Source organism: Ictalurus punctatus, chromosome 22 (genome assembly GCF_001660625.3).
Source record: "Ictalurus punctatus breed USDA103 chromosome 22, Coco_2.0, whole genome shotgun sequence".
In the NCBI taxonomy this organism is placed as follows: domain Eukaryota; kingdom Metazoa; phylum Chordata; class Actinopteri; order Siluriformes; family Ictaluridae; genus Ictalurus; species Ictalurus punctatus.
In genome coordinates, this window is record NC_030437.2 from 2,072,501 (window position 1) to 2,095,411 (window position 22,911).

The 22,911-nt window shown below is 39.3% G+C and overlaps 3 protein-coding genes and 1 pseudogene across 3 annotated transcripts in view; all 4 read left to right on the forward strand.

The window, feature by feature from the left end:
* Positions 1-12,748, forward strand: part of LOC108255614 (BOLA class I histocompatibility antigen, alpha chain BL3-7) — a 13,203-nt gene extending 455 nt beyond the window's left edge. Inside the window, exons 2-5 of the mRNA XM_017451706.3 lie at positions 6,075-6,320; positions 9,692-9,967; positions 12,096-12,389; positions 12,496-12,748. Coding sequence (XP_017307195.1) covers positions 6,075-6,320; positions 9,692-9,967; positions 12,096-12,389; positions 12,496-12,668 — 989 coding nt within the window. The 3' untranslated portion in view covers positions 12,669-12,748. The remainder of the gene's footprint in view (positions 1-6,074; positions 6,321-9,691; positions 9,968-12,095; positions 12,390-12,495) is intronic.
* Positions 1-22,911, forward strand: part of LOC108255589 (uncharacterized) — a 47,592-nt gene that overhangs the window by 7,736 nt on the left and 16,945 nt on the right. The window lies entirely within an intron of this gene.
* Positions 1-22,911, forward strand: part of LOC108255571 (BOLA class I histocompatibility antigen, alpha chain BL3-7) — a 64,596-nt gene that overhangs the window by 4,226 nt on the left and 37,459 nt on the right. The window lies entirely within an intron of this gene.
* On the forward strand, positions 17,245-22,354 carry LOC108255579 (uncharacterized; annotated as a pseudogene).

The window sequence follows — 22,911 nt, forward strand, 5'->3', positions numbered from 1 at the left end:
TATAAGATTTTTTTTGTTGGAGGTAACATTAATTTATACATTTTATGATTGTAGTTAAACATCTACAAAATGGCGGCTTTAACACTGAGGGAGGACATTTCCCGTGTAGCTTTCACGGGATCTTCATACTCGTATCTTCATACTCGCATAAATTTGTACATGTTTTTGTTTAGTTTTTTACTTATATATATATATATATATATATATATATATATATATATATATATATATATATATATATAAGTAAAAAACTAAACAAAAACACAAGCATGTGTATATATATTGGTAAAAAACAAAACAAAAATAAAAGCATGTACAAATGTATGCGAGTATGACGATGCGTAAATGAAAGCTACACAGGAAATGTCCTCCCTCAGTGTTAAAGCCGCCATTTTGTAGATGTTTAACTACAATCATAAAATGTATAAATTAACGTTACCTCGAACCTATATATATATATATATATATATATATATATATATATATATATATATATATATATATAACACATTAATTACCCAGAGAAACTGAGGCAGCAGTTCAGTCATTATTTGTGTAAATGTTTTCCGCTTGTTTTATTGTTGAATGTTGATCCTGTTGTAGTGAATAATATCTACAGTACATGTGTATATTACTAATTAATATTCATTTAGCAATACATTTTACTCCTTTATTTACTGCAGATATACTTTTAAAATGTCAGTAATATAAATTCCACATGATCAGTATTATACCCAGTTCTACTTATTTCACTTTTACTGATTGTATATTTTATAGACCTGGAATTAAAATCTAATTCTATTCATGCTGTTGTAATTACTCACATGGGTTAATGATAATCGTGTCAGTGTTTTTTTGATTGAAGTCTTAAACTGCTACAAAGTTATGGAGGAAATTATGTTGAAGTCCTTCAGAACCTATAAAGCCAGAAGGCTGTACCATGACTGGGATTTCAGTATGATCGCTGGCTTCACTGAAACATTCACACGCTGGTTTATTGATATCACGACGTGAGTTAACAACTTGTTCAAAAGCCAGGATTTCCTCAACAACTCCTGTAGGAGTTCATTTTTAAAAGGGTGGAGCTCACATTGACTCTAATGTTTATTAGAAGAGCTGGAAATGGAGTGGATTAAGGTGGTGTTTTACAGCTGAAAAACAAACTATTACAATTAACTCCTGTAGAGAATTAAAATCTATAATAACAGCAAAAACAGTAAAATACTCAAAAAAACAGCAATTGAGTATGCAAGAAACAATTTATATGTAAATTAATATTTTCATTGTTTATAATGATAATTGCTGATGTCAAGTTGACGACCATGATTAAAATAAGAAATCTAAGTAATATATAATTAATACAACATGTTTTAACCATTTTTGTTAAATTTCTTTTAGACAGACATGCTGTACTTCATATGGGACAATATAAACGAAAAATATCTAAAATATATAATTCATTAATTTAATTTATAGAACATAGTAGAGCCGCAGTAGATCGCGTTTGAAAAACAGATCAAAGTTAACTGCAGCAGACACGTTATAAAAAGAAAACAGAACGTAGAAACGCAGTAATCTAACAGACTTGTTTAAGCATAAGCATTCGATGAAAACCACTACAGTGACTACAAAATCTTTCACTGCTGCTGTTATCAGCTGCCTTTAGATTTACTGCTTGACTTTGTTCACACCGTTTTAATTTAACCTGTTTCTGTGGTAGTGTTATTTTAATCCTTCAATATGCAGCGCAACCTGATGCTCGAGACAAAATACATCTAGTGTGACTGTCCCGAAGTTAGTAAACAAAGCTGTTTACAAAATAGCATGGAATTAATGTAGACTATACCATTTTCACATCTTCATATAATGTAGATATACTCAGGTTTGTTCTTTCCGTGCTGATGTTCCACCTTCATCCATGACACCAACGTGTTTTTGTTTCACGTGCTCGTGCATCACTGTGGTACTCCCGTGCCACACAAGCTCAGCTTTGAATAACATGCAACTTACCATCTTCTTTGCTGCATTTAATGTAAAATGCTCCCATGCCTTAGGTGACTTGGGACACACAATTTTTTTGTGTGTTTTTTTTTTGCTGCCAGGTTATGTTTTCTTTGCCATTTCGCATGTGTTTGCACCTGTGTTTTCATGAAAGCGACGACATAGGTAAACGCCCCCTGTGACGTCAGCAGACCAACTACCCGGTAATGACATTCGTTGCCAACGATTTTCATGATCGATTATTATCGATTAGTTGTTGCAGCCCTGTATGTGTGTGTATATGTGTGTATATATATATATATATATATATATATATATATATATATATATATATATATATATATATATATATATATACACACACACACACACACACACACACACACACACACACACACACACACCAAAGCATCGGCCGATGAAGGCTATTTTTCCCACTATGGGCTATTGGCCGATAGTTTAAAAACATCCGATGATCAGGGCCGATTATATCCTGTCAATCAAATGAGGGCGGGAAAACACATCGATTTTGTAAAGATGATGTCTCTTGTGTGGAATGATGACAAAACTGTAGTCTGTAACCTCTGCACTGCTAAAAATTATACATCGGATGCTGCAGCAGTGAAACAAATTATTATGAATGTTGATGATATTAGATGTTATGATTACTGGAATGCGTGTGTGTGTGTGGTCGGGGGTCCGAGTCCACCTTTGTCGAGTTCGAGTCCAAAAGGGGCCGAGTTGGACTCAAGTCCGAGAACTTAATGTCAGAGTCAATACAGTAATAGGGTAATTAAATTGAAAAAAGATTTGAAATCGCAAGTGCAAACTCAACACTGAGCTGTAAAATTAATATTTTAATCTTCACAAACCCATTGCAACATAAATGTAACAACAAATTACCTCTATTACATCTCACCATTGCCATTTAATATTTTCATTGCACATCATCTGCACCTTAACTAGTTTCCTATCAAAAATCGTTTCAATAAAAAAATGGATATAGAGGTATATGTAGAACTTTTATTATATTATGTGTAAGTGTATGGCTGCCCAATTAATCGAATATCGATCGCGATTACGATTTTGACTACCCACGATTAAATGAACATGATCAACTGCGATATTGACATTTAAAGTTCGTCCTCCGCTAATAGAAAACTTAGCTGCAGATCAAATCAAGCGCTTCCTAAACTTACAGCCAATCACAATAGAGCGGCGCTGGGATGACGTCATTTTGTAGTGCCAAAACCTGAAACGGTGTTAGCATTTCAGCCCTCGAGCTGCCAGCTTCACTTCGAGCTTCGGCGCTTTATGCAAGGAGAAATCATGACATTAACACGCTACAAGTTGGGTTTAATTCAAACTTATTTATTAAAAAATTCTTCACCAATCATAATCAAGATTAGCAACTGTTCCGTCTGTAAACATACAGTACACAGCCGCTCTCCTTCACTAACTCCTAATTCACTTCATTTAAACTTTTGGTTGCCAGATATCACTATAAAAGTCAACTCCAGTTTCTATGTTTTGATTTAATCCCCCAAAACACAATATTATCAGCAGACATGGACACTGTACTGGGGGAACCGATCTAAAACTGATAAACAAACAAAAATAAAACTACTAAAATGTTAAGACAGAAAATGTGCTTAGTTATAAATAAATCAATTAATATAAAAAATAGATATTATAATAACTTCATTAAATATAAATAAAATGAGAAATGAAATAATGTGTAATTACTATGTGTTGCATTTAATATCAATTTGACATTAATCTTAGTTCACTATTTCCTTAGAAAGCTATTAGCCTTTTTCCTAATATGGATCATTTTTGTGTTAGTCTACTTTTAAAAAGATTGGTATCTGGATTGGTATCAGCTGTAAAAATCCTGATCGGAGCGTCAGTAACGAACACCATTAAACTAAAGCGCTTTGCATCTGACGGGTAAATGAACTCCCCCAATCACATCCTATATGAGATTATTCAGATATCTACACAATACACACAGAGCGGTTCGAGAACTGACTCCAGCCCAGAACCATGACGGTGGAAAATGTCTAATAGTGTAGCTTTAAATATATTTAAGAGGAGCAGACTTCAAACACTGAACATTGATGTTTATTGTATTTGTTTACAAGGTGAACAGGTTAACGGTTGTTTTTTGCATACAGTCTGTAAAATGAACTGAAAATATTAAATGTAGTTTATCAGAAGGTAAATCAATGTGTCATGAATCACACTATGTTCCTAAATTCTATCATAATTGTCCAGCTCAAGTTTTCTCACGTCTATGTGTGTGTTATATTGTGGCACATTAACGTTACCATCTCTTTAAAAAAAAAAACAAAAAAAACACAAAACTTGATCATAAACTTTCCAACTTGTAGATTTGTCAATTTATAGTATTTTCCAATTGTATTGTGTTTAAAAATAAAGATTGAGAGAGTTGTCTGAAGCGTAGAGGTGGTGATATTGAAGTCATGTGACTGTCGTGTAGTTTGTTTATAGCTTAACATTGGCTTTTTACTTCTGGCGAGTGTATTTAGGCTTCAGAATCTTATGAATGTTATCTTAATGAATGAAACGTGTAAGAATCATAAACTTTTGTTGTTCACAGAGTTTATTTTCTGCAATAATCCAAAAGCCAATGGTAAAGTCCTATTGGCTTTTTGTCGACGGAATCATGGTGGTGCTAACTTCTGGTGTAGCCTACAAAAATACCTCATCCCTGCAGGACTGATGACTTCCACATTAGTGTCAGACACTTGAGAAGGGGACACATCCCTCTCTTAATGTGGAGATACAGTCCATCTCTACAGCGGGGAATTATTACATTTATGAAGGAGAAGATGCCAACGTGCATGTAACACCAGTCCCTTTACCAAAACAGCAGAATTTGTCAGAAAACCGCTTTTGGTTATGTCAAGATCACGAGAACACAACAGAGAAAAAAAATGAATAATGCATGGTCGCCTAGGGCTTCCATGCAAGTTTTTAGACTGCTGGCCTTTAAGACCCAATGCACGGATCCAATATACTGTACTGACACACCTCTGATTCTGTATGAATACTCTGTCAGACCTGCATTGTGACATGGTGTGTTTATTTATTTGACCGTCCAAGCCGCTTTAATGAGTCCATAAAGAGAACTCTGTTCGGTACTCACACGATGAGGCGGGTTTCTGTGTGCACACACTTGAAGCATGCGCGATTAATTATTATTTTTGTCCCATTTCTGCACGTGCAAGAACATATATTTTGAGCGGACAAAAAGCTGCACGCGTCACACAGTTGTGTTAGCGCTCACGTGCACGGTAAACTACAACCGCGTGAGAAAAATAGATGTTCATGTGTGGAAAGGGGAGAATTCACACACTTGTTTTAAACCCTCATGCACGCAAGGGAAAATCTCTATTCTCTGCTTGTGCGAATAGTTTTTCTTTTAGTCAGTAGTGGGCGGGCCTAACTGGCTGGACTGTAGCCTCGAATATCATTGGCTAACTAATTTTTCCGGAAATCAGTTCTGATTGGCTTCCTGCCACTGTGGAGAACCATTAGTGAAGTTACCTGTTCTTCATGAGAGACACGACTTCATCCACGGACTCTTCATATGGGTCATTTATTTTTTCATTTGTTGATAGTTTAAGATTGATATTCTTGGAGAATACTACATTATGTAATATAATATATGTAAATAATGGTATCTTAACAGTTGTCTTTACAAGAATGCAAGTCACAACAGTAAAGTCACAATCCTCCGTTACTGAGCGACTGATTTATTATCTGGGGGCTCGCAGTTAATTATGAGGAGTCTTACTACATTAATGATTATCAAGATGATATCAGCTGGCTGGATATTGCAAGGATATCAATAATTTAAAAAAAGTTGTCTCATGAAAGTACGGCTAACTTCAATAATGGTTCACCACAGTGCTAGGCAGCCATATGAGGTGCCCTTATTAACTCATTGTTGGTGTTCGTGACATCCTGAATTTTGCAGAATTTATGTAACTTTATAGTTTTACTTTATATGTGATGAGTTACATAAACAATTCAAACTATTCCAGACACACACGCTCTGCAGTACCTCAACACTGCAGTCACACCAGGAGTAAAATTCACTGCTGTTGGTCTGGTGGATGGAGAACAGTTTGTGTACTACGACATCAACATAAGGATCTCAGAGTGGATGAAGAAGGCAGAAGATGATGATCCAGATTACTGGCAGAAAGAGACGGAGCATGTGAAGGATCAACAGGACTCACTCCAAAACATTATGACTAGAGTAATGAAGAGCTTTAATCAACCTGAAGGTGAATCACACTCCGAGCTTTCATCACTAATACACACACACACACACACATATTACACAAACATCATCTCACACACACATTAAATACACCACAGAAAATAAATCAGTGTATACAGTACTGTACAAGTCTTAGGCTCCCTATATACTGTATAATCGATAATCATCATCGATTTCATCAATCCATTTTATCAAGTTCCTGGATAATTGTTTGTGCATTTATTAATAATTTTAAGACTTACCCCATATTAATCAGACAGTTTATTTTAATTAATTCAGTAATTCGACAAATTTAATCAATACATTTTCAATACCATTTATTCATAATAAAAAATTTATTCGTGTTTATCACCATGCCTACACTGTGACTAAGGAGCAACGCGGCTTCGTTACTAATAGATCACATACAGATCGCTTCTGTTATAATAAACGACAGAATTTACATAATGGGAGTGTAAATACAGCATATAATGACAATAAACCTGAATTAAACTAAACCTTTTAAGCAACTCGCACCAGTTTCCCCAACCCCTTGTACATACTGGAGCATTTTGGATATAAACATAATTTTGTGCTCATGCGTCAATGTGCTTCAGTGCTACACAAACTCCGCTTTGTAAATTTTACAGTTTGCAGTTGTCTTCACTGCATTTAATATAAAATGTTCCCCTGACTTGGAGGACTTGGAGGTCACACACTTCTTTTCGCTGTCACTTGACGATTACGCCTCTGTCTGATGGTGACTGAGGTCATGTTGAGTATAAAAGGTAACGCTGACATAAAGAGTAAACTGAAGAAATTAATTTCATTGACTCTGGGTATTCTGTTAAAACTAGCGCCATCGCATTACGTGCGTTTGACGTCATGTGCTAAAATTTTTAGGCGTCACTAAAAATCATTTAGTTCAGTTAGAGAACGGACGCTACAATTAAAAACTGAACGCATCTGTTCAATTCAGCATGAGCTGAATGAGTCCAAATCGCAGCACAGATCAGCAGGAGTCAGATTTCATTAAACATGTGACGAGATAACTGAGGTGAGCTGTCTGGCAGGAAGAGAGAGGCGAGCTGACTGGCAGGAAGAAATTCTAAAATTCATAGAGGGTAGCGTGCACAGTGTAAGTGCATAGTGTATAGTACGTCATGTTATATTTGTTTTCACAACACAAGTAAGGCAAAGTGTAAACGTGCCCCGTGCCGCTCGCAGACCAACTAATCAATAATGAAATTCAATGACAAAGATTTTCATAATCGATTATTATTGATTTTATCTAGCACTACAACTAATGATTATTTTTCATAATCTATTAAACTGTCTATTATTTCTTCGATTGACCGATTAGTTGGATTGAAAGGCCTGTTTTTTATTTTCTGTATTAAAAAAAAAAAGTTATTTCATATTCTTCCTGATGTTGTCCTTCAAACACTGCAAATTGAAGGCTATGAAAAAGGTATGAAACGTGTCTGTGGGCTATTCTCTACATTGTCAAAGGATTTTTAAAAATATTAACATTATATTTTGAAAAGGAAAAAAAAACAGCTGATTGACCTCAAGCTTTAAATCAGAAGTTAAATCACTATATTAAAAACGCTAAAAAAGAAAAACAAAAGCAGAAACTAAGTGTTAAATGGTAAGAGGTTGAATGTTCTGCAGTAACACACACATTCACTCATCTGAACACGGTCACATGTTCCTTTATTCTGTAAATGTACAACACTTGTGACATTTATATACATTTACACGTTCTAACCCCATTACAGTTACTCTCTCATAAACACCATTACTTTAGTTTATAAATATCAGTAAATATAGCATCAAACTACATATTTGATCAGAATGAATATTTTAGTCAGAGTTATCGTGTTTTTTTGTTTTGTTTTTTTTTTAGATGGGTTTTATTTATAGAAATCCGTTTTTGAAGAGACGTCACTGATGAGGTGGGTGATTTCATTATGGATTAGTTGAGTGTGCCGTCACTCTGGATAACCCCTACCCCGTCAGTGACGTCATACTCAACTAATCCATAATGAAATTTGTTGTCGATTATTATAATTACTGATTAGTTGTTGCAGCTCTAGTGTGTTTCTAGGCATTAAATGGGATTCATCAAGTTTTGCTCATGTGTGAGGATGTGTATATTTCCGCACTCTCCTGACCTTGCGTATGCAGGAGCAGGAGCCCCTAGTGGTAGAAAAGTGTAATAGCAGATAAACTTCCATTCCACGTATTGTTCATCATATCAGTGTAACTGAGAATAATTACTGAGTTCAGTGTCACAAGATGCAGACAGATGATACAGACTTGATGTAAAGTGAAGTTGTATAAAAGGTACAGTTAAAGATGGATTTGGATTATGACTTGTTTAAAGATTTGTCTTATGTAGCATTGCAGAGCGAGGAACGTGTTCTTGGCACCGCTGGAGACTCTGTGCTGAGAGACGCATCAGTTGATCTCATTCGCCCAGTGCAGCTTTAGATGATGTCTGTTCTAGGGCTTTAAGCTCTGGGCATCTTTCACATGAATGTTTATATTGTTTGTATTTAGTAAAATGTGAAGGAAAAAAGACTTGCAGTTCTTGACTTTAAGACACAATTTAACCCCCCCACCCCACCCCCTTTTCCAGACATGGGGTACCAACAGCAGTGTTTACTGATGACCTGTAATTCAGCAATGCCAGTTTAATGAGATTCTCCAAAAATAACAGGAAATTACACTGGAGTGGGGCGACTCACCTGCTGAACTCCTAATAGGACGATGTCTTTGCTTTAAATGACCTGTTCTCGAAGATCTCCTTAAAATAAAGAAAGGTGTGGGGGTTCAGTGGCTGGTGAAACAGCTCTGTGTAATAAACCTGCTAAAGTAACACATTAATACAGTTTCCTTTCTGATATCATCTCATGATTTTATTGTGAATCCACAAACAAGCACAGAACAATACTGCTGTGTAAAATAAAGTTTAGTCTCCTCAGTAGTGTTCAGTGGTTCTGTAATATCCAGGAAACGACAGCAGATAATGATATCTTCAGAGTGCATCGTGTCCCAAACTGCAGTCTATCACACTAAATAACTTCTCTTTACTCCTTTATTCTTAACGTTCCTGCAGCAGAAATAATCAGAATGTGTGTGGACTTTGCACACAAAGCTGTGAATCCATGCAGTGTAGAAGCTCACAAAGCAGGAGTTCTGAAATGTTCTTCACAAATAGTCTTCAGTAACATTGTTCTAGTAGAAACCTCAACATGACCGAGGGGGAAAGGATGAGTAGAACACCAGTGTAACGCTTTAATGGAGTGTAGAAGCAAAGGAAGCTCATCTCTGTGTGTGTGTGTATGTGTGTATGTGTGTATGTGTGTGTGTGTGTGTGTGTGTGTGCAGGAGTTCATACACTACAGAGGATATACGGCTGTGAGCGTGATGATGACGGCACCACTAGAGGATACGATGTGTACGGTTATGATGGAGAACATTTCATCAGTCTGGATCTGAAAACTGGAACCTGGACTGCATATAATGATGAAGCTGAGATCTTCATAAACGAGTGGGATCCTACAGGAGATGAGGCTAAACACTGGAAGGACTTCCTGGAGAAAGACTGTATTGATCAGTTACAGAAGGTTCTGAATGATGGCAAGGAAACTCTGGAGAGGAAAAGTAAAGTGTGTGATCTGCTCTGTTACTGTAACCGCAGCTGCTCTCTCTCTCTCTCTCACTCACACACACACACACACACACACACACACACACACACACACACACACTGATAGTGTACACTCTCTCTCTCTCTCGCTCTCTCTCTCAGTGTAGACACTAATAACATACTCCTTCAGTACAACAGGGGAGCAGTGATGTCTCTCAGGTTAAAGCTCTGTCACTGATCAGAAGGTTGGGGGTTCAAGCCCCAGAACACCCCTGCAATCTCTGCTCCAGGGGGCGCTGTATCATGTCTTACCCTGTGCTCTGACCCCGAATTCCTAACAAGCTGGGATGCACAGAAAATAACTTCACTGTATATGTTGTATATGTGACTAATAAAGGTTTCTTCACAGTAACTACATTCTCTATGGCATCAAATCCGTGCCAAAGATCCGAGCGCGTTATTGACGCTCACGTCAGGTAAATTACATCCATTAGAGAACAACAGCTGTACAAGCGTGGAAAGGGGAGAACTCGCGTACTCGTTTTAAACACAAGCTCTCACACGAGGAACAATCTGTATACACAAGCAACATCATCCCTCACACTCAGGAGCTGCTTCTTTTCTATTAACATCCCAAAAATGTAAACTGGTAGAACACTTCCTGTCTAATAACAACTGCTAAAGATTCCCTTATTTACATATATTATAATACATAATGCAGTATGTTGAAGAATATCAATCTTAATATATTTGTTGATTTATTTTTTAAATAAGCCGTGTCTCTGGTGAAGAGTGTGTGCGGACGAAGTCATGTCTCTGGTGAAGAGTGTGTGTGGACGAAGCCGTGTCTCTGGTGAAGAGTGTGTGCGGACGAAGCCGTGTCTCTGGTGAAGAGTGTGTGCGGACGAAGCCGTGTCTCTGGTGAAGAGTGTGTGTTTGGATGAAGCCGTGTCTCTGGTGAAGAGTGTGTGTGTGGACGAAGCCGTGTCTCTGGTGAAGAGTGTGTGTGTGGACGAAGCCGTGTCTCTGGTGAAGAGTGTGTGTGTGGACGAAGCCGTGTCTCTGGTGAAGAGTGTGTGTGTGGACGAAGCCGTGTCTCTGGTGAAGAGTGTGTGCGGACGAAGTCATGTCTCTGGTGAAGAGTGTGTGTGGACGAAGCCGTGTCTCTGGTGAAGAGTGTGTGCGGACGAAGTCGTGTCTCTGGTGAAGAGTGTGTGTGGACGAAGTCGTGTCTCTGGTGAAGAGTGTGTGTGGACGAAGCCGTGTCTCTGGTGAAGAGTGTGTGCGGACGAAGCCGTGTCTCTGGTGAAGAGTGTGTGCGGACGAAGTCATGTCTCTGGTGAAGAGTGTGTGTGGACGAAGCCGTGTCTCTGGTGAAGAGTGTGTGCGGACGAAGCCGTGTCTCTGGTGAAGAGTGTGTGCGGACGAAGCCGTGTCTCTGGTGAAGAGTGTGTGCGGACGAAGCCGTGTCTCTGGTGAAGAGTGTGTGTGTGGATGAAGCCGTGTCTCTGGTGAAGAGTGTGTGTGTGGACGAAGCCGTGTCTCTGGTGAAGAGTGTGTGTGTGGACGAAGCCGTGTCTCTGGTGAAGAGTGTGTGTGTGGACGAAGCCGTGTCTCTGGTGAAGAGTGTGTGTGTGGACGAAGCCGTGTCTCTGGTGAAGAGTGTGTGTGGATGAAGCCGTGTCTCTGGTGAAGAAAAGGTAACTTCACTAATGGTTCGTCACAGTGGCAGGCAGCCAATCAGAACTGATTTAAAGGAAAAATTAGCCAACGATGTTTGAGGTTACAATCAAGCCAGTTGGACACGCCCACTGCTGAGGACAAGGAAAAGTATTCTGAGCAGATTAAATAGTGAGTGTGGGGAACGACTTTGCTTGTGCATACGGATTGTTCCTCGTGCATCAGAGCTTGTGTCACTCGCACGAGGGTTTAAAACGACCACGCGAGTTCTCCTTTCTACACGTGTACGTCTATTTTCCTCTCGCAGTTGTAATTTACCACACGTGAGCGTCAATAACGCACTCGGATTTTTAGCACGGATTTGCCGCCATAAAGCTCTGTCCCTGCAACACACACACACACACTAATATTTATTTTCACTATAGTGTGTGTTTTAATATTTATGTCTCTGTGTCTGTGCAGTTCCTCCTACAGCGTCAGTGTTCCAGAAACACTCTTCTCCAGAGGTGGTGTGTCATGCTACAGGTTTCTTCCCCAAAACAGTGATGATCACCTGGCAGAAGGACGGAGAGGACGTGCATGAGGACGTGGAGCTCAGAGAGACGTTACCCAACCAGGATGGAAGCTTCCAGAAGAGAAGCATTCTGACAGTCTCAGCTGAGGATCTGCAGAAACACAACTACACCTGCGTGATTCAGCACAGCAGCTTGGAGAAGGAGATAGTGCTGCCTGTGAGCGAGCGCCAAATCCTGAGAGGTCAGAGAAACACTTTCCTATAAAACTACAGATTTACACTGAAAGATGATTTATTTCTGCAGCAGATAATAATGACTGTGTGCTGATTTAACAGGTGGAGGATCAGGTGGAGGATCAGGTGGAGGATCAGGTGGAGCTCCGATTGGTATCATTGTTGGTGTAGTTGCGGCTCTTGTTGTTGTTTTTGTTGGAATTGTGGTCTGGAAGAAGAAGAAGAACTCTGGTGAGGGGGAAAAAAACATTAAGTTCAAGAGAAAAAGTGAAGTTATTTCCCTGTAAGATTTATTAAATGCACATATTTTCATATTCATATTATATTTAATATTTTTACAGTTTAATTAATAAAATCAGTGGAGGCAGTGTGTGATACTGGTACAAATGTAGACAAATGGTAAAAGAACAAAATTGTTAAATGTTTAAAAAAAACACAAAAATTTTGCATTTCATAATAAGAAAGAATAGCATTTTCTTCTTGCTCTGTCAAGAACATTTTAAACTAAGAAATATGGAAAAAGCTAAATATTAAAGCAAAATACAGAAATAGAAAATAATTTAAACATTAAAAATACAATATATAAAATATCAATAATATGATGACATTTATGATGATTGTAAAAGTATTAGTTTTAGCTGAGCTACATTCAGATCTGCTGTAAAATCCTCTGCATCATCACAGCAACTGATTTCAAGCCACATACAATATCTCTACACCTAACTATATTGTATAGACTATCTCTAACCATTCCGGTTGAGGATCTCCTATGAGTGTTAAAGGGTTAAACGCGCTTTGGCGTTCACTGAGGCTTAATAATCATGTATTAAATCAGTATATAGCTAATGTTTCAGTATTTTAATTGACTTATTCAAATATTCTTTATGCTAGGGTTAATTTTGTCAATTTTTTAAATGTAGTCTTAGTCCTGTCAAATGTCTGATAAATAGTTTTTATCATATTTAGTCAACTTTATCCTAATTTGTGTTTTTTACCCATAAGGTTATTATTATTGTTATTATTATTATTATTATTATATTATTATTATTATTATTATTATTATATTATTATTATTATTATTATTATTATTATAATTATTATTAATTAATTAATTAATTAATTAATTAATTAAAATTTCAGTTGAACATTTTTTTGATGAAAATAGAGATATTTTGGTAAAGATTTTATTTTAGACTACATTTTAGTCTCGTCTTTTTCCATCATCAGTATTGCATGTTGATATAGTCACAGTTAGTGTTTAATGAACTCCGTGTCATCTGCATTGAAAAAAAGGCTCTTTCACACTGAGCACGACGCAATAAAACGAAGTGAATCACAGATGAACGATGCTTTCACACCGAACACGAAACGATTGATCGCCTTCAGCTAATTCACTCCTGCACGATAGGTGGCGCTGACCAAGAATGCATTTTACACCTGCACACTAGGTGGCGCAACCCACTACCTTTGACCCCTCAGAATCATTTAAATGTTGGTGCAGAGCACCACAACACAACCTGTTAAGAAGAAAGATTTTTTGTGTTTTTTGAAGTGGACCATCGAGCTGTTTTAGTCTGAATGAAATAATGTGAAATATAATAAATAACACAGCAGTGGAACAAAACCCGAGTTTAATGCCCAAGACCACCACAGTTTTACTTTCATGGTGGAAAAAAATCAACACACTGGTTTGGGGGGAAAAAAAGTGTTTCTTTGTCACGCCGTGATTAAACCACACCCGGTGTGAGTAGCTCCATAGGGATCTATTGTTTCGATACAAGATCATCATCACATCAAACATTCACACCGCTTAATCACGCTCAGTGTGAAAGGCCCTTAAGAACAATAAACATAAGAAAATTCACAGTATAATTAAAAAAAAGAGGTAATACAAATAGTGGAAAGTGACAAGTAATGATAGTTATATTTTAAAGTTATGATAATGTTTTGCATTTATTTAAAAAAATAGTCAAAACACAATATTTCAAAAATAATAAGTAACACTGCTGTATTCATACTGCCATGTCCATGTCTAGTCAAGTCCATATATATATATATATATATTTCATTTCGTTTGTAGATATTTTGGGGTTTGTTTGAGTCCAGTGGGGTTTAATGTGGCGTTAGATCACTCTCGGTTAGCAGTATCTCAAAAACCAAACCAACAGTTTTATAAATATTTTTTTTTAACCCTTATAGAAGTTAATAACTACAAAACTGTCAGATAGGCCTGTCACTATAATTGCTTTTGTTAGGCGATGTATTGTCCAAGAAAAAATTTGCGATAGACGGGATTCTTTCATTTTAAGACCCTTTTATGTCACCGCTATAAGGATAATATAATAGCATAGTTTTTCCTTTTAAATTAAGTCAGTATTTCATCCCGTCATATTTATTCATTTTAGTCAATTACTATGATTAAAGCTGCATTGAATATTAAGCATTTTAGTTGATGAGACGCAAAAGAAAAACCCAAATATTCACACTGTAGCGAGCTTAAATAGCGGTGGGCTGAGCACAGACACACAGGAAGCCGTTTCTGAGGCAAACCGTGCAGAATTTATTCAGGTGCAGTGAGAGAGTGAGTGCCACGGTTTCCCCTATAAGCAGCGCGCGGGAGAGCATGTGAGCGTGCGTGCACGAGCAGGTGCACAAGCACCTGCTTTTCCCTTGTTGACAATCGTGACATTTCGACTCATGCATTTGTTTGTTTCTGTTATGTCTCCTCTCCGTTCTGTCATTGGCTATTGTTTCACGTGTGTCTGAATTGCCCTTTATTCATTGCCCTGAATTATTTATTTATTTATTTGTTACACTAGTATTGTTCTCTGCTTGATATCGCTTTGCTTGTATTTTCTCATTTGTAAGTCGCTTTGGATAAAAGCGTCTGCTAAGTGAATAAATGTAAATGTAAACCTCATCAGGTTTATTGGAGAAGAATCAGAACTATTCTCTTGGCAAACGGAGGTAGCACCAAGTACTGACTAAAAGAGTCTCAATAATTGTTGCACACCTATATTTACAAAGATTTTTCTTTTGGATAAACCTGTGTTGTGTTTGAAATTGTTTGATATCCATGAGAACAGAGTATTTTTGAATTTTTTGAACAAAAGGTTAAACAAAGACAATTTTTCACAGCCTTCTTTGCCGATATTTACCATGGGTGCCAATATTAGTGGAGGGCACTGTATATGATTGCAGAGCATTTTGTGTTCGCTAGTGTTGAGTGCAAAGGTTTTAATACTCAATATTTTAAATCAAAATAGTGTTTAGAGGACATGTGGGTTTTTTATTTTGTTCTTTTCTCCCCAAGTATTGCTTGCACTTTTCACTGACTCTTTCATTAAAAAAATGTATACCAGAGAAGGTGTGTTTTTACTCTTTTATTAAATCAGTTTTATATATACATATAGCATTTGGTCAGCAGTTTGGGTGTGTATTAATTTACACAACACTGCCTGAATCTCACATAACATCTCTTTTTTTTATTATTATTATTTTTTTATTATTATTATTATTATTTCATTTTTTTTTTTTAGAAATTGTGAAGCAAATTCTAATACAATCAAAAATTTCCTTTATTTAGTATATAAATGAGGAACTATAGTATATTTTGTGTTGTTCTAATGCAGCAACCTCAACATAACCATGTCTGCTCAGCAGAACAGCTCCATTACATTCCCTACTGGAAAAAAACAAAACAATAGAAAACCTCATAATGGTTATAATGGGAATTTTATTGGTTTTAATGGAAACTGTAGTGGTCCCTGTGGGTCGCTACTGGTAATTTGTTACCTTCTGTTAATTTGTTACCTTCTGTTGGTGACATGTTGCATCTAATGAATACCATTTAAGGAAGAGCCCCGCCCATTTTCTGATCACACTACAAACAATTTACAAATGCCAATCAACCTACATATGTCTTTGGATTGGGGGAGGAAACCGGAGTACCCGGAGGAAAGCCGGAAAACACGGGGAGAACATGAAAACTTCACACACACTTGACGGAGGCGGGAATCAACCCCCAACCCCAGAGGTCAAAGGCGAATGTACTAACCATTAAACCACCGTGCCCTGTCAAAGATTATTTTTAATATAGTTTTAATGACATGTGCCAACTGAAGTATTTCATGAAGAGGTCGGTCTTTAGTTGTTGTTTGAAGACAGCCAGTGACTCAGCTCAAGTAGGATGTAAACAATATTTAAAGTATGTTTGCTGTGTTTGTACTTAGAAAGAACTAAATTATTTAATGAAACTGCTGAAAAAAACTATAGAAACCATTACAGAAATTCTAATGATTTTATGGTTATAATGGGAATTGTATTGGTTTTAAATGGAAACTATAATGGTCCTTGTGGGTCTCTACTGGTAATGTCTTGGGTTATATTGGGGGCATGTTTATGTCTAGTGGAAACCAATACAAACCATTAAATCCTAATCGAATATGCCCAAAAACACACTGCATTTGTTAATGGTTTTAATGTTATTTGTAGTGGAAACCATTATCATTTCTGTAATGGTTTCTTTTTTTTCAGCAGGGGAATTAATTAGCACCATCATCATACCTATTGTACATCCATATAAATAAACAGTAGACTTGTGTAGTCCTGTAGTGTGTGTCCTTGTGCGTTGTTATATATAACATAGATTTATGGCGATAACTGTAATAATTTGAGGACACGATGAAAGAACTGTTTACTGAAAGTGCTTCATTAAAACGTGTAAAGTTTCTGCGTGTTTAATTTGAGTTTAGTAATGAAACCGGAGGTGGATCCTCGCACGGTGATTGGACACGGTGAGATGAGATGATTGGAGGATAAGAATTAAGGATCAGCCAATCATTGCACAGGAGGCGGGTTTTTCGTAATACGGGTAGGACAGGAATTGAGGTGTGTTTATTCAGACAGTCTGGGTTCTCAAAGTCCTTCCTGTATTTCATGAGAGCAGAGAGGGAGTGAAGTCTTCCGGAAGTTACATTTCAGCAGTAAGACTCGTCTAAAAGCGGTTTATTAACGTTTTAACTGGATTAAGAACAAAAGTCGCTCCTGTTTACAGATACAGTGTCTCATTTCACCCTGAAGGAGTCTTCATAAATCCCACCTCTCCTCTGGAACACTGATGAAGACTGAACACACAGCGGTGAGATTCTCATTTCACTCCATTTGTGTTTATTATTAGCATGGGTTTAACCACGCCCACGCCCCCCCCCCCCCCCCAATATACAGTACAAAATATTTTCTGTATGTCCCCCTACAATGAACCCTGCCAACCCTGCGTCTTTTCTTCATCTATTCTATTTATTTATGGCGATTCCTTTTTAATATATTTCCGTTTGTTAAGGAAAATAGGTGTGTGCCCCCCCCCCCCAGGTGTACACTTGGTTTCGCCCATACTCAACACATTTCTGTAAGAAATGGAGACAGCAGCCAAGTGTAGAAAAGTGCAGCAGAACATACGAGCTTTTATTCAGACAGTCAGTAACTAGATCCCTAAATAGTAGGTGACCTTAGTTTAGTGTAGAAGGCATCATAACATGGCATGGTTTGTTCTTAAGTACGTCAATTAACTTTTGATATTTGCACACCCATGAAGTAGGCTAGGCTAACGTCAGTTCCGGTTTTGCAGCATTAACGTACTGGAATAAAGTTATTGTGATGTTGGACGTTCGATATTCCCTTCAAATGCTATTGAAGTTAGAAACGTGTTTAACAACGTCGTATGTAACTTTAGAGACGGTCCCTTAATTTCCGTATTTCTGTGAATATACCTGACACCTAGGTGAGCACTTGTACAGTCACAAAACCAAAAACTGTAAGTCATTCCCCTCAAATGCTATTGAGCTTTAAATAATGGTATATTTTGTGTATGAGCCCATTCTGCAGTGATATACATGGCAGTATTTACATGTGATTTAATAGCTTACTTTAATAAATCTAAAAAAAATCTAAGAGGCGTGCATTATAGCTGACACCTAGATGAACACTTTACAGTTGGTTATATGACTAAGTCATTCCCTTCAAATGCTATTGAAGTTAGAAACGTGTATAACAATGTCGTATGTAACTTTAGAGACGATCCCTTAATTTCCGCATTTCTGTGAATATCGAACGTCTAACGTCACACTAACTTTATTCCAGACATTAACATTACATTCACTTGAATATCCTCCCGCCGAGTTCATTGTGAACCCTCACATTTTGACAGACTGTTATAAATGTGAGTGAAAGTGAGGAAAGTTGCACAGCATTTCATTTAACTAAGTGGATCCCCCCAATGTCCATACCATGGTTATTCTCCACACTTTACTGGTCTACCGCCCGTATTCTCCACACTTTACTGGTCTACCGCCCGTATTCTCCACACTTTACTGGTCTACCGCCCGTATTCTCCACACTTTACTGGTCTACCGCCCGTATTCTCCACACTTTCCTGGTTTAATGGTTTTACTGTTTTAGTGTACACTTCAGTGATTTGGTGCCCTTACCCTGTACACTTTGTGATTTAGTGCCCTTACCCTGTGTGTTAGTAACTTCCCTTCGCTGTTTCAGTCCTCAGGGTGAGAAGTGAGCGATGCCTCTGTTTCGTCAGGCCGAGGTCAGACAGGAGAGGGAGAGGGAGGGGGAGAGAGAGGGGACGAAGAGGAAGAGTCATCAGTATGAGTGTGATGAGGAAGACGAGGACGAGCCTTCATCGCTGAGGCGTCTGTGTGTCTTCAGCCTGGCGGAGAACATGAAGGACGTATGGACGCAGGACTACGCCAACAACTACATGGATCAATACTTCTTCCGATACGTCATGGGGCCCTTCAGCCTCCTGCGTACGTACCTCTGTGTGTGTGTGTGTGTGTGTGTGTGTGTGTGTGTGTGTGTGTTATGCCGTAATGCAGCTTCTACCACAGCGTTGTGAAATCAGTTGGTTTGTTAGTGAACGGTCTCCTGCAAGTGTGTTACGTTTACATTTACGCCATTTGGCAGACGCCCTTATCCAGAGCAACTTACAGAAGTGCTCCTAGGTCATGATCAACAAATACTTCCTGATGCTACCAGTTCACAAGGTCCTGGACTAAGAGTACCATCAGTCTAAAGTGCTAATTTAAGAACTTTAGGATCAGGTAGGTCTTTAGACGTAGTCTGAAGACCACCAGTGACCCAGCTGTTCGGATGTCATGGGGAAGTTCATTCCACCACCTGTAGGTGCCAGAACACAACAAATAAGATGCATGTCTTCCTTGTACCCTGAGAGATGGTGGGACCAGTCGAGCGGTGCTAGAGGATCGGAGGGAGCGTGGTGCAGTGCAGGGTGTGAGAAGTGCTTGGAGGTAAGTGGGTGCTGGTTCGTTTTTGGCTTTGTAGGCAATCATCAGTGTTTTAAATCTGATGTGGGGAAGCTACAGGAAGGCAGCAGAGGGAGCGTCGCAATGGGGTGGTGGTGTGGGAGAACTTGAGAAGGTTGAAAACAAGCCTGGATCAGTTTCATGGCGGAGGTTTAATCGCGCTCGGAGTCAGACCTGCCAGGAGCGAGAGGCAGTAGTCCAGTCTCGGGGACTGAACGAGCACCTGAGTGGCCTGTGTAGATAGAAATGGACGTCCAATCCTTCTGATGTTGAAAAGGAGAAATTCAACAGTGTAATGGGTTCCCCACAGCTTTGTTGTTGTTGTTGTTTACAGCAGGAGATCTGATCGAGGAGCTGCTGTGTGTTCTGTCTCAGAGGAAGCTGCTGTCTCGTGCAGCTCTGCATCTCCTCCTGCTGCCACAACTACACACACTCTCACTGTCACAGTCCGGTAACCTCGTCACCGCCAACCTGTGCAGCCTGATTACTGTGCGCTGTCAGGTAACACACACACACACACACACACACACACACACACTCTCGTAACCAAATTACTGACAGTCATGTTTGCAGCATACAGACTGTATTTGTATAATGTTGTCATACATATCTGCAGAATCACTTTGTCCTCTGATGTCTCTCCGTCTCCGTCCTGTCCTCAGTCTCTGAAGTGTTTAGATCTGAGTGGAGCGCAGAACGTCTCCTCTGCCACTCTGTGTTCTCTCCTCAGCGACCTGTCCTGCCTTCACTCTCTCTCTCTGGCTGGAACGCTATGCGACCGTGCCGCGATTGCTACGGTGGCCCGGCGGTGCTCGCTTCTTCAGCACCTGGATGTTTCCCGCTGCCTCCACCTACCCCCGGCTGCCCTGTTGCCCCTGGCGCTGCAAGGACCTAAACGTCTCACCAGCTTGCTGGCCCTGGACATCGGTTTAGGAGAGCATGAGGATGACGGACCGGCTTCGGCTGCCTTCCTCCTGCTCGGCGTGTCCGGTCTGCAGCGGCTGGCGATCGAGGGTCTCGGACACGCTTGTGCAATTATCCAGAATCGGGATTTCGCTGTGACGGATGGGTTTACCGCCCGAGAGGGCGTGCCGTGTCTTGGGGAATTATGGGATGCAAGAGTTCAGGAAAAAGAAGTGAGGGAGGATGAGGAGGATAGATTCACTTTGGAGGAGAAAATGGACAGATCCTTGAGTTTGGATGAAGGCAGAAGAACAGACGCACCAAGGGGACGTTTTAAATTACGCCTCCGAGAGGTACATGGACTGACCCTCGACAGTCTGGATGCTGTCAGCAACGTCTGCCCTGATGTTCACTCTGTATCGCTAAACTGTCATGATGATGATGATGATGATGATGATGATGAAGGTTCCTCCCAGAGTATATGTTTGACTCGGGGCTTGACTCGGTGGTCAGGTCAACTGCACTTCCTCTCTCTGCAGTTCTCCGGCCCGCTCTCAGAACTGGTTCCTCCTCTGCAGGTTTCCGGGTCTTGTCTCTTCTCCCTCACACTGGAGGGCCTCCAAGCCGACGGGACCTGTCTCTCATTGCACTCCTGCGTGCCTGCCCTAAACTCGCCTCTCTCACACTCCACATCGACCCTCCACGTTCCAACCAGGAAGAGGATAACGATGATGATGATGAAGACGTAGAAGACTGGGATTTACCGTGTCTTCCACACCTCCGCACTTTAACACTAATGTAAGCAGAAACAAAATGTGTATCACTACAGCCAGCATTTTATTCATTTTGTCTGTATTCTGATCCTCTATACGTACGTCGATGTGTATTAACTGACCGTTTTTGTTCACCCTGTTTCCAGGTTTTCCTTGGGGGAGAGCCGGCTGAAGCCTGTGCTGTGCTGGACTTCCCTGAAGGGGGTGCTGTGGTCCTTGCTGAGAGGCTCCGTGCAGCTCCACACGCTGTCTCTGATCGCCACTCCTTGTCGCCTGGATCCGGTGTTCAGACTGGTCCTGGATCGCCACGCTGAACCGCTGCGGCGTCTCAGACGTGTCAGCCTGCAGCGCTCTGACGTCACCATGGAAACGGGGACGCGACTCGTGGACTCCTGCCGTCGCTTGATCAGTCTGGATGTGAGCAGCTGCTGGTCTCTGACTCGGAGCAACGTCACTAAATTACAGAGCCGAGCCAGGAGGAGGCGCCGTCAACTCCACATCACATGGACATGAGGCGGAGAGGAAGTGCATTATTTTTATATATATATATATATATATATGATCAAGGTTTACCAGAGAAGTCAGGATTTAAATCAGTTCTTTTTAAATCGTTCTCTTTGTTTAATGGTTTGAGCTGTCTGTCTTTTTAAAGATACCAGACACTACTATTTTATTCATGAAGTATAACACTGTTCTGTCTTCTCAGATTCAGTGTGTGTAAATGTTTACAGTTGGCCATGCTGTCATATCTGTGCACTTTTACTTTAATATATCATGAATTGATAAGATTTTCATTTTACAATTGGTCTTGCATTTGCTTCTTTGACATTTTTTTTCTTTTTTGTCACGACGGACTGGTACATTCTTTGTCTACTCTGCATGTGTTATTATAATGCTGCAGTTTTGTTGTTCCTTTCTTCCTTTTTTATTTTCCGTTACAAGAAATAAATGAAAAGACTCTGATTTAGACTGCTTTGTTTCAAATTCATAGTTTTTTATTTATTAGTCAAGTTAATCTCTTCCATGTAGCGTTTTCCACTGGAGTTCACACAAGGCCACTGTGGCAGCTTTCCAGGCCGGAAGATTCCTTGATATCGAGCTGATATCACACAAGAAAATCAGAGTAATGTTCAATATCAGAATCACACATAAGTCAGATACGTTTCTGTTTTCAGCAAACTCCACCCACTGTCTGAGGTAGGACGTACCGATTTCACAGTAACGCGTCATGGTGCACAGTGCAGTGGTCTTACACGACTCCAGCTGGGTCGACTGGGACATCAATGAGTCCAGCTGCAAAATCCTGTTTTATCCACCACAGATGCAGTCGCAGTAGTCCTGAAAGAGACTGAAAAGGCAACCAGAGTAACAGCAGCAAGCATCTACCATAGCGTGATCTCGTGTCGCAGTAGTTTTAGTAAATTAGCATTTATTTTTTAAAAGCATTTTTATATTTCTATATTTATTTAGACATTTGTGTATTTATTTAGATATATTTCTATATTTGAGAAGCTGCTTTT